Source organism: Notothenia rossii (genome assembly GCF_949606895.1).
Source record: "Notothenia rossii genome assembly, chromosome: 11".
Taxonomy (NCBI): Eukaryota; Metazoa; Chordata; class Actinopteri; order Perciformes; family Nototheniidae; genus Notothenia; species Notothenia rossii.
In genome coordinates, this window is record NC_136910.1 from 43,138,491 (window position 1) to 43,154,378 (window position 15,888).

The 15,888-nt window shown below is 40.3% G+C and overlaps 1 protein-coding gene across 2 annotated transcripts in view; it reads right to left on the reverse strand.

The window, feature by feature from the left end:
• ric1 (RIC1 homolog, RAB6A GEF complex partner 1) overlaps nt 1-13,452 on the reverse strand; it is a 37,234-nt gene extending 23,782 nt beyond the window's left edge. Inside the window, exons 1-2 of one of the 2 annotated variants that reach the window (XM_079657483.1) lie at nt 12,534-13,452; nt 4,448-4,555 (exon numbers count right to left, since the gene is read on the reverse strand). In XM_079657483.1, the coding sequence (XP_079513609.1) occupies nt 4,448-4,555; nt 12,534-12,674 (249 nt within the window). In that variant the 5' untranslated portion in view covers nt 12,675-13,452. The remainder of the gene's footprint in view (nt 1-4,447; nt 4,556-12,533) is intronic. The other variant, XM_079657482.1, reaches the window with a different exon arrangement.
• Nucleotides 13,453-15,888: the final 2,436 nt, after the last annotated feature.

The following is a 15,888-nucleotide window of genomic DNA, read 5'->3' on the forward strand; positions in this document are numbered from 1 at the left end:
TCATTTGAACGCTTCATTAGAATTAAAGCTGCAGCTCACATTGGGCTTCAACATTGTTGGCAATAAAGAGGGATTTCGGATGCAAATCACATACAGTTTGTGGTTGCGATGGTGGTGTTTCCAGTTGATACACATTTATGCCACAGGACTACTGGGAGAACACATAGCATGGCCAGTCTTCCCATCATTAAAATGAAATACTTTTCACCAGTCATGAGTGAAAATCTAACTATGAATTTTTGGAGCCCGGAAAGTGAGGGAACTGTTGTTTGTAGCTCCTCCACCTGCTCCCTGATGTGTTTGGATGGTTGGCCCGGGGCAGAGCCCGAGTTACTGCTTTTCCAGACACATTCACTGCATTCATTCATGTGTACTCAGTAGGAGAGGTGGGGATGAAAGGGAGGGGGGGCGGAGACGGACACCAAGAGGTCACTGTGGTAATATTTTCCAATACCTTATGCAGAGTAGTCACTATTTTAAATCAATCTGCCATTTCTATGTTGACAATTGAGATGAGAGTAACACATATGTCACTTCCTGGCGAAAGTACGGCCCCGCCCACTTTAGGGGGAAAACAATGCATCAGAGCGAATTGCCAAAAAGAAAATAATTTCTTCATGTCTTAAAGCTGCCGAGTCATATATTGCACCTCAAACAACAAATAAATGGCGAGTTACGGTTTCTTTACTTCCACTACAGGAAAAAGGACAGTAAAAGAAACGTTCCAATTCATCATTTCCCTATTGCCTATTGATTTAAATTAAACTACAAATCAACGCAGATCATCGAAGTCCAAGGACATTTTTTAATAGTTTGCCTGTCTGAGATCATAATTGGGCTTCTTGTAGATGAAAAAAAAAGCGCTGTTTTCTTAAGTTTTTTATGCGATTGCTGAAAACTTCAGAATCTGTGTTTACCACCATCCAAATGAAAGCGAATGTTTTCCCCCCAAAAGTGGGCGGGACCTAATTTCACCAGGAAGTGACGCATCTGTTGCTCTCATCTATTAGACAGTGTCTCCATTTATTTTCCAAATGTCTTAACTCAGGCATTATCTAGACATTTCTAAGCATGGTACAAAATATTATAAAACTGTGTGTGTGTGTGTGTGTGTGTGTGTGTGTGTGTGTGTGTGTGTGTGTGTGTGTGTGTGTGTGTGTGTGTGTGTGTGTGTGTGTGTGTGTGTGTGTGTGGTAGCCCCTCTAACTCCTGATGCAGTGAGTTCAGCAGTGGCTTCAAGGACAAGTGGTGGTGTTTTGGGAGAAACGTGTGCAGCCCTCTGCCAGACTGACTTCTAAAAAGCCTCATTTGTCCTTGACAGTATTTCCTGGCAGTGTTTACAAAAAGGAGCAACATACGCTTTTCTAAGGTATTTGATGAAACATAGAAAAAAAGGGATTCTGAACTTCTTGAGTACAGAGCTGCAGCATTCAAGATACATCCTTTTTAATAAACCTTAAAATCATTGTTTTTCATTAAGCGGCTATATGCTGCATAAATGAGAAACTCTGATCAAGCACATTCTAAATATGGTTATGATACTGTGTGAAAGAAACCAAATAATATGGCTTATCCAGGATAAAACTGCTAAACCAAGAACACTTCTACAGGAAATTATCTGGTGCTAAAATATGTGGATGAATTCAAAGCTATACTCTTGAGACATATTATCCTGCGGGATTATTTTGATAAGAAAACCTAGCATTAGTTTTGTTAGGCACCTTGGTCAGATTTCCACTCTGAGTTATAATGTCTAAATATTATTTCAATATTGTACCAATACACAACTGTTGGCTTTAAATGACCTGCATTCTATTGTTGTTTACTTTTCGAATGTTTACCTGCAAAATCTGTAGTACTGCAGGCATCTAACTGAGTCCACACACGTGTAAGCAGAGATACAACAAGCGCACACAAACACAAAGCATTACCAGTGTGATCTAATCGTTTTTAATCCGTGTGCGCTTTGTTTTGGTGCCGTTTGCTTCTGATCTGGGTCTTGGCGGTCGCCCTATGCGTTGCACATCACATGGCCTTTGGAAGCCGATTGAGTCATCTGCTGACTCGGGCGCTTGCCTTGTGTGAGATTACTCAACAAGACACTTTATTCGCACAGTCATCTACGGTGACGATCGCTCAGCCAGCAATCATGAGTAATGGTAGCAAAAACACAAAAATGTCAGCGATTGATGTATCTTGAAGTTCAGCGCATTTTTCCAGAATGTATTGGGCTTTCAAAGCAGTTACGCAAAAACTTTGCACCCTTTTTTTTGGGTAAACAATGAAACTAGATGGTTATCATCTTTGAGGGGCATTATTTTCTCTCAAACGAATTCACAAGACCAGATGCAACACTGGAAAGCTGAGTAATGCTTATATCACACATTTATGCTGATAAGCTTTCTGGTTATTTACATGAAAACCTTTTACACAGCAGATGCAGCATCCCCCCTCTCAGCATGCATTTAGACATTAGTTTAACACTAATTAAATCCTTTTATCGAGGATTACGCTTGATAGGAACGATTTACATTCAATCCTGAAATTAGATAAGAGCAACTTAACAAATCCAACCAAGATGTACGATGCAACCTTCCAGGGACAATGCTCAGAGAGTGTATCAAACATGCTGTCTCTCCCTGAACAAGGCCACTGTTTGGGGCATTTTATTTAAATATTATATTAGTAGTGCTCTCAATCTAAGTGAAACCTGTGTGTAAGACACAAGGACAGTGATGATGTCAGAATACAAAATAGAAAGTGTTGCATAATGCTTCACAGAAATGTAGGCATGTTGATTTGATTTGAAAAACTGCCCTAAAATAAAAAGAATGCTTATATTACAGTGGACATTATTATGAACATACTGTCTTAATTTCATGTCTCATATTGTTATAGGTGATGGTTTGATGATCCGAAAAGCGTGACTGTGTAGGAGAGATGTGTCCAAACTAACATCAGTAATCGTGTGTGGGCTTGGCTTACATACAGTAACATGCTGGCGAGAACATTTTATCTCCATGGAAATGAGCATGAATTTTTCAAATGATATCTTTCGAGCTACGTGGGCTGATCATTTGCATTTTGTTTTGGGTTGTGGGTCTCTACCACGAGTTTACACAAAGGCAGGGGTATAATTACAGGAAGGAAGAATCTGGGGCGATATCTCATGATTACTCAGGCGGGCACAGGCTGTGTGTCCTCCCCCCATTAGAGTGAATTTGTATCGATTTGCAAAACACACAACAAAAAAGGCTCGCTCCATGTCCCCAAAAAAAAGCTGATTTAGCAAGATCCTTTCAGACCTCAGACCAGATCTCGCCCACAACCACAACCTGTTAAGAATGAGGTCAGGGTTCAAGGGCAAAGGTGAGTGAGGTCTACCTTATTTATAAATCTAAAAGAGGTTGGCTTGCTACTTTGATAGTAAAGTAAATACATTTGTGATTAAACACAAAACATCATGCTCTGTTATTAAAAAAACGGTTTCACTTTGAGTTGATTGACTCACAGTCAGATAAGCAAAAGTATAGTGATCAGCAGATTTCAGATAGGGAGCAAAGTTTAACTGTGTCTTTCAAATGTTATCTCAACATGTTATAGGCCGGTCTGTTCATTAATCCTTTATTAATTTACCTATAATATACGAAGTACTTCTTAACATTGCCTTTGCAGTTTTTTCATAGCATTTGGAAATTGCAACTGCACACTAATGTGACACCGTGAAGCCACACTTTCATTTTTCCCTTTCTAGCATGTGTCATGTTACTGTGATGCACTGCATTTGTTAGGAAGCTGCTCTCGTGGTTTAATGTAACTCCTGATTAAATCCTATTTTCAGTGGTTCATTACTTAAAGCATCTTCACTCCACTAACTGAAACTCCACGTGCAATAAGTGATGATTGGACATTACTGTCATGGAAAGTAAAAAGAAAAACAAACAGGTAAGACAAAGGAGATGAGGACAGAGGACGAAACAAAGGGGTGATAACAGGAGACAGTCAACCACACATGGAAAAACACGAAGACACCGACTGTTGGCTTAGCGTCAGAGTTTTAGAGAATGAAAATCCAATAAGTTTAGCATTCTTGGAGTAATCACAATATATTTATCTGAGGCTTTTATCCAAAGCAACTTACAATAAGTGCTTTGTTTCAACCATAAAGAAACAGCAAGAATCCTGCAGTTACATTAGCTTTCACTAAGCCAAATCATTGCAAATGCCAATGCATTAGCTTCAAACAAGCCAAATGTTGTGTCACATACAGAAGAGGGAAATTATGTTTTTTTCCATTGGCCAAGATGCAGTTAAAACAGATGGGTTTTCAGTCTGCTACGGAGGATGTGTAGACTTTCTGCTGACCTGATATCAATGTGCGTACAGTGTAAGTATATGGGGCAAAGTGCGTCAAACGTGAGATGAGAAGGAGCATCGCTGTACTTACCGCCACAGCTAACATGGAGTCGTCTGGTTTCCATTCTGCTTTCTGGTAGGAGCCAAACTGGGTAGCCGCCTTTGCAGACTCGATATAGCTGACTATCAAAACACTGGGCTGTGGGTGGGGAATAGGGATATGGGAAAGAAAATGAGCACGTTAAACATACTGCTGGTCAAAGACAGTCGCATATTACAACCAAAAACATCCACAGGATAACCATCGGTGCTAAAAATGCCTTAAGGTTGATTTGAAAAGATTTGATATATTTACAGAAAAATGAAAGCATTCTGTTTTGTTGGTTGGACGTTTACATTAGCTCAAGGAAATTGTTCACTTTGTCAGTTTTCTTAAAAGGTTCTTACCGGTACTTAAATTACATTTGAACAAAAACAAAACCAAGAATATATCTTAATACAATGTCCTTTTTTATGGTTAAATCTTTGAATGCAGACTGCTGGGAAAATCAGAGACTAACTAAAAGCAAACCAGCAACACACCACCATTTATGAAAACTGTATTTGTAACTGAATTTTGATTTGAATATTTAGAAAACGCAATAACATTTTCCATGCCAGTTGGCACTGCAGTGTATCACGTTTAACAACTAGTGCGCTGGAAGGGGATTTGCTGCTACCCATTTTATTGCCTCACATGTTGGTTTTTAGGCAAAAAGCAGTTCAGATAAAAGTATCTCCATGAGAACGGGATGACTGACTGTTGTTGAACTGCTTGCCCTCTCCTTGTGAGGCTAATTTACTCTGAGTAATAGGCTACATTTGAGCCTAGCAAGGAAAACCATACAACACAGATTGAAAGATAAACAGGCGTACACAACCACACTTTGCCTGAGGCCGTTGCCCTTAATTAGCTTTTACCCCTGTATCGCTATAGGTAGATATTTGTCTGGATCACAACACAGTTCATTCCAATGCCCTAATATATCACCAAACAATGTTGTGTTTATCTGCAGTCAAATAACAACAATTGAGTGGCTGTAAATGTGCAACTTCAACCAAAAATAGTGAGCAGAATAATAGAGTCATACTGTCAATGTAATGAAACGAGTTAAGACAAGTGACAGGTCTCAACGTTAAAGAACACTGGGCACTGAATCACGATGGCCAGATAACAAAAGCAGGGAAAGATCTTATGTAATTCCAGTTGTGCAACATTACACCTCGTACCCGTTCACCGTCATGAGAACAGGTTTCAGGTATCTGATAGTGTCTCTCTCGTAGCATGAAATCTTAATAATGCGAACGATACCTGTACTGGTAAAGCTTGCCCTGTTAGAAACAGAAACCTTGTTTGTCTTACCAATTGCAATAATATTTGTGTTATATTTGATCAGGATTTATACTTTAACGCCCACATAAAATCAATATCAAGGATCGACTTCTTTCATCTACGCAACATTGCAAAAATCAGGCATATCTTGCCTCAAAACGATGCAGAGAAACTAGTCCATGCATTTTTTACTTCTAGGCTGGATTATTGTAACTCTTTATTATCAGGGTGTACCAACAAGTCAGTCAAGTCGCTTCAGCTGATTCAAAATGCTGCAGCTCGTGTTCTAACCAGTTAGGAAAAGGGAGCACATTACTCCTGTTCTGGCTGCTTTACACTGGCTCCCTATAGAACACAGGATATAATTTAAAAAATTTCTTCTGGCCTACAAAGCCCTTAATGGGCAGGCGCCATCTTACCTTAAATAACTCATTATACCCTACTGTCCTACTAGGGCATTGCGTTCCAAGAATGCAGGGTTGTTGGTTGTTCCTAGAGTCTCTAAAAGTACAATGGGAGCCAGAGCCTTTTCTTATCAAGCTCCACTTTTGTGGAATCAGCTTCCAGTTTGTGTTCGGGCGGCAGACACTGCTTACACGTGTGTGGACTCAGTTAGATGCCTGCAGTACTACAGCTTTTGCAGGTAAACATTTGAAAAGTAAACAACAATAGAACGCAGGTCATTTAAAAGCAAACAGTTGTGTATTGGTACAATATTTAAATAATATTTAGACATTGTAACTCAAGAATGGAAATCTGACCACGTACCTAACAAAACCCTATCCGTTTTTAAAAGTGCGCTCGAGACCTTCCTTTTTGATAAAGCTTATAGTTAGGGCTGATTAGATTCAGCCCCTAGTTTTGCTGATACAGGCTTAGTTTGTTGGGGGACACCTTACTTCTTCCTTCTCTCTGTCTGTACCTATGTACTCATGTTCCGAAAAACCCAGTTTCCTCAAATTTCTCTTTGGTGTCTATCTACGCCAGGATCCTGAGTCGTGGCTGATCCTGTTGCTGTGGTCCTGAGTCCTGGATCGCTAGCCCTGGATCTTGAGTCGTGGCTGTGCCTGTTGCTGTGGTCCTGGATCATGAGTCCTGGATGGATATCCTCGTGGATTTATCTTCCTATTATACACACATGCATTTCCAAACATTTGGACTACCTATGTTGCAAATGTATTATCTTTTCAATTTACACACGGCATCTATTGCACGTCTGTCCGTCCTGGGAGAGGGATCCCTCCTCTGTTGCTCTCCCTGAGGTTTCTCCCATGTTCCCCTTTAAACTGTGGGGTTTCTCTGGAAGTTTTTCCTTGTACAATGTGAGGGTCTAAGGACAGAGGGTGTCATACTGATATTCTGTACACACTGTGAAGTCCACTGAGAGAAATGTAACATTTGTGATATTGGGCTATATAAATAAACATTGATTGATTGATATCAGATCCCATTTACTGCAAAACAAATGCCTCAAACTTAATCTGGAATAAACGTAAATGGCACAGGGAATGAACTATTAATTCAAATGTCAGAAGGATTCATCAACACAGACAGGCCTGCAAACAGAGCGCAAGGACCTGTGTTTGCATGATAACATCCCAAATAAACAACTAGTATATATAATTTACATTTAGCCTAAAAGAGAAGTGGTTTATAGTGTACTAGTGGCTCAAGCTTTTTCTCCTATATTGCCATTTCCACTGCTCAACTCCAATTAAATTCAGTCAGCTGCTGTAACCAAATAAATCCCAGGGGAGTGTAGATATTTACCCACACTAATGCAACCAACAGGGTTCTTACACCTTTTCTAAAGTCAAATTCAAGCACTTTAAGCATTTTCAAGGTGCATTTTCAAGCTTTTCAAGCAGCGTACAGCTGTTGTAAATTACATATTTATATGCACATACTTATACTCAAATGATTATTTCCCTACCTCACATTAAATCAGATGTTCTTTATGCTATAAACAACCAAATGTGTGTTTCGTAATAGCATTCTACATAAGGATGAAAAATTAAAGATAAGAAAACAAAGTTTAATATTGTGAAATGAGTGACCCATATCATATATAGTAGACTGGGCATCCCATATAACCTGGCTGAGCCAATATAAAACAATCAGCCAACTAACTTTTCAATAAATTCTTTATTAACATTTTTAACATTTTTGAGGTCCTTTTAGGGTGGCAGTAAACATACGGCTCTCCAAGGTTAGGACAAAACCATTGAAACACAAAGCTGATATAAAAAAAAGCGTGTGCAGAGATCCTCTTTCTGTGTAAGAGTTTTGGAGGTTTCCAGGGAATTCTTTTCAGAATATGAAACTTTTATTGCCAAAATCTCCCGATAAATACATGTTTGAAGCTTGTAAAGGGAAGATGACAGCTCTCCCTCGCACTAACGCTTTTACGAAGCGATGCTCCCCCCTCCCTCCCGCTGACATTATGAATGTATGGCGTATAGTAATCATAGATAACACGGCAGGGTCCGTTACAGTTTGTTTTCATCTGATTTCAAATAAACAAAGTCTTGGCTTTCAGAATATTAAACTTGTTTCGGCAAATTCAGATGGTAAATACAACTTTGAAGCTTGTAACGGCATAATTACAAGCGGAGAACAGAGTAACTTTACGTCAAAGCAGGCATAACAACAGCCGGTGTTTCTCGTGAGTGTTTTCCCCGGGAAACTAACACAATACACACAAACGCAAAAATACACAAACACACACACACACACACACACCCACTCGCGAGCTTCCCCCAGACCAGTAATACAAACGAAAATATGTTTCCTCCGTTAGAAAGCTAGGAATATCCTCTTTCCAACAGTGTATAACTCAAAATGTCTCTTCGGGTCAATGTGACTGATTTCGATGGAGCAAGTTTAGGCACGAAAAATACTACCAGTAGAAATACATTGCTTTTATGTGCTTCATCCTCTGAAAACCACAGGATGGCGACTGTCGCACATACTGACATAGGTACGCTCCTTTTTATTATTGTCACCTGCATAAGCAATTATCCCACATCGAGTTCACTAACGTTACTAGCTTAAACAAACGTAACATGCAACGTTAGCCTAATCCAAAATGCTCTACTACGGCTTACCTTTCATATGGCTCGTCAGCGCAGACTCTCCCATCGCAAATAATTGAAATTCTTTGTGGCAAACTGTGCAGAAGGCGAATCGTTGGGTTGATCCTCGTTTTAGCCACAGCTTGTATTTCTTTTCGGATAGCCAACGCTCGTTAAAACAGCAACTTCCTGGCATACTGTCATTCTCTCATTAGAATGCCCAGGTCACACAAAATAAAACACTTGCAGGTCGCGCGCATAGCGCAGGAAGGCCGGAGCGGAGCTGTTTTATGTAGAAGCGAAGCAACTAAGCTCGCTCCGACTTCTTTATTTTCATTTAATCTAAAAAGCGAACTATTCAGTCAGACAGCAATTTATTGTAAAAGTAAAGCATTTACAATTTCAAGCACTTTATCTCAAATCCAAGCACCATTCCCAAAATTCAAGCACTTTTCAAGTCATGAAAACACCTCGTAAAAATTCAAGCATTTTCAAGGATTTCAAGCACCCGTACGAACCCTGAACCAAACATGAGCATGTACACACACAATGTGGCTAATTTTTGCAGGCACCCAAAGGCCTACTATGGTACCAATGCAGCTTCACCAATATCTCTATCCTTCTATTCCTAGACATGGTGACCTCCATGGAGACAGAGCAGAATGACTAAAAGGCTAAGCTACTGTGCTACACGGATTAAGCGATTGCGCCTTGGTCGGAACAAGTCTGGCTTAAACTGCGCTGGCCGAGGTCGAAGATAGATGGGAAGGATTAAAGAAAATAGGCGTGATGGCTGATGGGAAATGGCAGATTTACAATCATCGATATGACAAATAACCTGAGCAACATGCTTAATTGCTTGTTGATATGTAGAAATATATTTACATTCATTCTGAGAGGATAATTCTTTAGAAAATTTGAAAAACAAAACCCTAGATTCCTGTGTGTAAACATGCTATGAAGTGAGATAATTAGAGATGTCCCAATCCGATCACGTGATCGGGGATCGGAGCCGATCACGTGATTTTCAAAAGATCGGAATCGGGAGAAAAAAATCAGGGATCGGGATTTTTTTTTTTGTTATAAATACTTTTTTAAAATGTTGTATTCAATGTTACAAAACAAAAATGACCATGTTCAAGTCTTAAAGTCATCCTGAGGCCTTAGTTTTGGTTTCAAATTACACAGCATCATGTATGTGTTGCTTCTTTGGGGCTTGTTTTCAGAGACCTGGTTGCTTATTTCTCTCAAATCTGGCAATGGAGTGGGCAGGGTGCAGTGTCTAATTGTAGCAGTAAGCTAACGAGTACTGATAAGCTTTATTTTTGTTTTGATCCAATGCTGCACAACTGAACTGATCCAATGCTGCTGTGAAAAAAAGAAGCTATATCCATGTTGGATAGAATATCCAATTTAAATAAAAAAATAACCTTAAGGGACAACTTGAATGCTTTTTTTCTTTTTTTTTTCTTAATGCATTGCATAAAGATCGGATTGGGAAAAATCGGTATCTGCAAATTGTCAAAATGAAATTTTCGGAATCGGATCGGGAGCAAAAAAAGGTGATCGAGACATCCCTAGAGATAATGGATAGAACAGATGTGAAAGGTGCATGTCAAGAGGAAGAAGTTGCTCCAATCGACATTCCTGACACTATCCTTTTCATGAACGCCTCATTGACACTCAGAGGCAAAGTTCTTAAGAAAGAGGGGAAGGAAAACATGGTCACATCCTGAGTGGGCGTCAGGAAATAAACAGTGACCCCGATCCATTGTTGCCAGTGCCACACCTAAATAATATACAAACTGTATAGAACACAGACTGCTGTAAACAATGTGCTCAAATGCCTGTTATCAAATCAATACACCCCTCTCCGTAGCAGCATTGCAGAATATGTGGTTAGATTTGGAGTTTACAGTTCACAGGGCTCACAGCACAGGGCTTCTTGGAATTTCATAGGACTTTTCTACTTCACAAGGTGCTGGTGTTGACCCTGGAAACAGTGCTAAAGGGGAATCACATTCAACATGTCATAACTCATTCTGCATTTCTGCAACATTTAAGTTACTAACTTGTCTAGGTAGAGGAAATCGACAGCCAGAAATGTTCATTGTCATGCAGTTACAATATCTAATGAATGTATATAGGCAATGGTACAAATTTGGAAGGTGCCATCATCTTGCACAATTAAATTCTCTGTACTGGATTGTTCTGCACCACTTTTTAAAACGTAAAACCGTCTTTGGTTAGGACTCACTAAATGCTACTTATTAATGTTTTCTGTCAACTCGTAGAGGATTGTTTCCCCTTGTCCTGAAAAACGTTGTTCCCTCTTATATCTGCTCCCAGCGGACACCAAGCTTTTCGTAGAAATAATTATTTTTTGCATTTCTCTCTTGAGAAAAAGATAACCAGTACCAGCATTCATCATTTTGACAGATCACTGGCTTATACTAATACTATTCATCTCTTTTGTTTTCACACAGCGATTCTGGTCTGTTATGTATGGCAGGTTTATGACACTATCCTTCAGCTTACTGTGCAGGTCCCCTGGCTCTAGACCAGCTACTTAAGGGGCAATAATCTGAATCAATTTAAACAGCTGTTCTTGACATGACACTTTAAAGGGGTCAATCTTTTTGAATGAGGGTGCATTTCGAGCAAGGCCCTTTTGTGTTTAGTCATACCTCTCACAACCCCAAAAATACTTTTTACTTTATAAATACTTTTTTTGTTAAACTCTTGTTAAAAGCAAGTCGACACTGGCCTTCAGATGATGCATTGAAGAGAATAACCCATCAAGACACACTATGTCTTGAAAAGCAGCTTTGCTTCTATATTATGCTATAATTTAGAAAAAAACTGCAGTCGCAGGGATCAAATTATGTGCTGAGCCAGTTATTTACATAATCATTTAACTCTGGCAGCCTAAAAGCTCTTGATCTCTTGCCTGAACATGCGGTCAGTGGGTATTTGTTTTAAACACTATTGTAATTCCCTTGCAGATAGTAACTTCAACTTTGAGGAGCCTTTTGAGGCAGAGTGATACAAACTTAAAATGTCAACCAGGGATAATCAACCAGTTAAAATGTCACCATGCAGTCAAGAGTATTTGTTTTGAACACACCATACACTTTGAACTCAATGAGCCTTTTAGGTCAGAGTGATACAAATAGAAAAAGTTCGGAATGTACTAGAAAAACTCAACTAGTGGACACCTTTCTTCTATCTGACATGGAACATTCCCTTAAGTGAACTTCAGTGCCTCTGAATGAAATAATTAAACACAGCCTTTTTCATTAATGAGTGAGTAAATGGGAGGAAATAGGCACGTGGAATGCCATTCACAAACAAGTGTCTTTATGACAGTGAGTCACACGTATACGGATATACTCACACTGTCCTAATGCGTACGGATGTCACCTGTGTGATAGGTGTGTAGTTAGCACAGGTTGCCAACACATTCAGAATTACCTCCAGCTCATCACTTATGACACCATGGTTGCTGTACATGTTTATTTATTACCCTTTTAATAAATATGTCGGGCAGACAGCCAGAATGCCACGCAGTAGTGCAACAGATTAAAAAATAATGGTGGTTGAACAGTATGGGTAATAGGGTAACTATGGTATACTATGTGCAACATGTAAGCCCAAATGAAAGCAGCACAGTACCCATTGTTTTTGTCGGTACAGGTGAGTATGACTGAAGCGAGGCAGGCTTCACTTACCCGACTAAACCAGATGCTGAGCTGGGTCTCTGACAGCACGGCGAAGTAAAACCTCTGGGAGCTGGGCTGGACGTGGAACGGCTCCTCTTCACTCCTCAGCGGACAAAGCAGCCTCCGTGGCCAGCCGGTTAGAAAATACATGACGGTAAACTCACTCCGCCACAGCACTCAAAACAGTGTCGCAATGCCAGGTATTCGGCACCCCTTATTCCTCCTGAAGTGTTTAATCCAAGCGAGTCATAGGAGTTAAAATTCAAACTTTAAATAGCTACATGCAATACATCATTATAAAACCAGCATATCAATCCATGAAAGCCGTAGAGAGAGCTCCCAACAGCCGATGGAGCTACAAGGCTAGCCCTGGGTTAGCATTCGCTTTCCAAGTTGAAGCTAATAAGCTATCCAAGGCAACGACAACCGAAAACAAAAGCAAGCAGGCCCGCAGTGACAGCTCCCAGCACCGAACAGCGTTCTGCTGCTGACACACGGGTGGATTAGCTTTCACTCCCGCTGCTGTGTCAATTGTTACTGTCCCTGGAGCAGCTATGTTTGATAACGGTAAAGGGTCCAGTTTTCACTCCTGTGCCCCACAGTCGCCATCTTTACAAGAGTCTCTGTGGCTTCAAGCTGATTGGCCACCAAGGAGACGTTTGCGTAGTGTTGACATGTGACGTCAGCACTCCGTTATGCGAATCCCCCCGGTGGCGTGATAGCAACGTACCTCGACGCTGACATCTGCTGGTGTAAACATAACATGTCTTCAACGGAATGTCTGATCGGATCTCATTACTTATCTTTAAATGTATATTAAAATGAGTTTACTTAAAGGTAGGGTAGGTAAGAATGGAGAAACCAGCTCGAGTGCGGTAGAATTAGAAAGTACGCCGCCGAAAAAAATCTGCCCCTTCCTTCAGACTTCTGTACAGAGCCCCGCCTCCAACACACACGAACGAGCACATGACCAATGAGGGCACGAGATAAGTTTGTGCACAGATCGAAGGCTGACAGGCAGGTAGGCCATCCAGTTATTTTAGCCGGGCCGGCTCAGATGATTGGTCGTGCTTTTTACAGTACTAAGGCTTCCACAGATGACATTTTTGCATGTATCTTTTGTCAAAGCATTTCATGTATTCATTGCTATCGGGATGTTAAGAGCATTCCACGGAATATGACAAAACGTTTTTCTGAAGTGAATTACATACCCCACCTTTAAGAGTGATCAGAAATATAATTACAGCAGTCTTAAAAATAGATAAATTAACAACTAAAATCATTTTTTTTTAAAAGACATTTGCATCTTCTTAAAAAGGAACAAGCTACGATCATCAATTGAACATTGATGTCTGTTGGTTTCCCATAATACCACAAATGTTTAGTACAAAGAAATACCCAAAAGTTGTTCCAAACTGTTCAGGTTTCTACACATTCACAAGATGGTAAACTGCCTTCCCTGCCCTCATGTCACATGTTTACTTCTCTTTAAGGGCACAAACACGATCATGATAATGCATGGTCATCCTTCTCAACATTGGCCTGGCCATTCTCTTCGTACACATTTTGTCATAAGACATCGTCCATCCATCCATCCATCCATCCATCTTCTCCCGCTTATCCGTGGTCGGGTCGCGGAGGTAGCAGTTCCAGCAGAGAGCCCCAAACTTTCTTTTCCCTGGCCACATCAACCAGCTCTGACTGGGGGATCCCAAGGCGCCCCCAGGCCAGAGAAGAGATATAATCCCTCCATCTGGTTCTAGGTCTACCCCTTGGTCTCTTCCCAGCTGGACGTGCCTGGAACACCTCCCTAGGGAGGCGCCCAGGTGGCATCCTAACTAGGTGCCCGAACCACCTCAACTGGCTCCTTTCGACGCGAAGGAGGAGCGGTTCAACTCCGAGTCCTTCCCGGATGACCGAACTTCTCACCTTATCCCTAAGGGAGACACCAGCCACCCTGCGGAGAAAACCCATCTCGGCCGCTTGTAAGACATCGTCCACCTCAGGTAATTAATAAACAAATAAAATGTGATTAAAATAACACAGTATACAAACTTGAGGGAATAGGGAGTCTACTGAAATACAAATTGTGTTTTAATCTGCTGGTCACCACTCTGCAGAAGTGTTGGAGAGAGACGGCCTGCCTCCTCCTCAGTTAGGACCAGAGATAAGAAAAGAAGAAGAAGCCTCACGCAGATCGCCGCAGCTTTTCTAAAGGTTTTTGCTGGTGTGACTGTGTGAGGCTATGTGAAGCTCTTCTCTTTCCAGAGGATTGACAAACTGAATGACATGAACCTGATTCAGAAGAACGTCTGGATATGATGATGTTTGCATGTTAAAGTCGGGGCTGGATGGTATGTCCTCTGTGCTTACACTGGAGAAGCAGCGCTAAAGAAGTCACATTTTTGTAACAAAAAAAAGATTTTAAACCCAATCCTTCATTGGCACACACTGATTAGACCGGAAAGGTAATTACACTTTGTCACGAGATTTGTTTGTATTATGAAGAATGTTAATAAAATACTGAATATTCTCTCCACTTTGCCTTAAACTGTATTGAGACACTGCAGCAGACGTGTGAAGATTACTGGTATTATTGTTTTAACTATAATGTGCAACAGAAAACTGCTGAAATAGCGCAATCCAACATTAAGCCAGTCTTTTGGTTTTCATCTTGCTGCTGCTCTGTCTCTTAATTTTAAGACTCCAAAGCATGTCGAGTTACATTTCAACTAATTGCATTTGAGACTGTGGTGTACTACACTTTGAAACTTTCTCTTTTCACTGGGATTTATATGTATTATTTTCAATTTGCTGCTGTGGTTTGGGAGCTGTAGAAACGGGGGCAATACTTATGAGTGTCACAGTACTGTATGTTCCTATTGGGTTTTAAATGAGAGCCGTGTATGTTTTGCAATAGAATGATCAAGCAAGAGAAAGGATTTATGTTAATAAAAAATAAAACAATCAATGTATGATGTAAGTTCCTCAATTTACAGATTTATATCGATATACAAAAGAAGGGGATGTTTTGGCCTGTGAACAATTTGATGTATGTTTTCGTGTAGTAAACCGTCCGTTCTGATTCACAATGCCTTATTTTCAGGGCATTTTAGTAGAGCCAAATAAGTCAACTTTTGTACGCATGAGGACACTGTGTGTATGCGTCTATATATTTGTATCATTTTGAAGTGCACATCTTTTCAGCATTTAAAATATTCTGTTGTATGAATTCTTTTGTCAGAGTCAGTTTTGCCAAGCTAAATTAATTTATTTCCCAAACAGTCCAATTACCTCATGATTGTGAGATGGAGAAAAACATATTGAATGGTTCTTAACTCCATGTCTTACGGTGAGAAGAGCA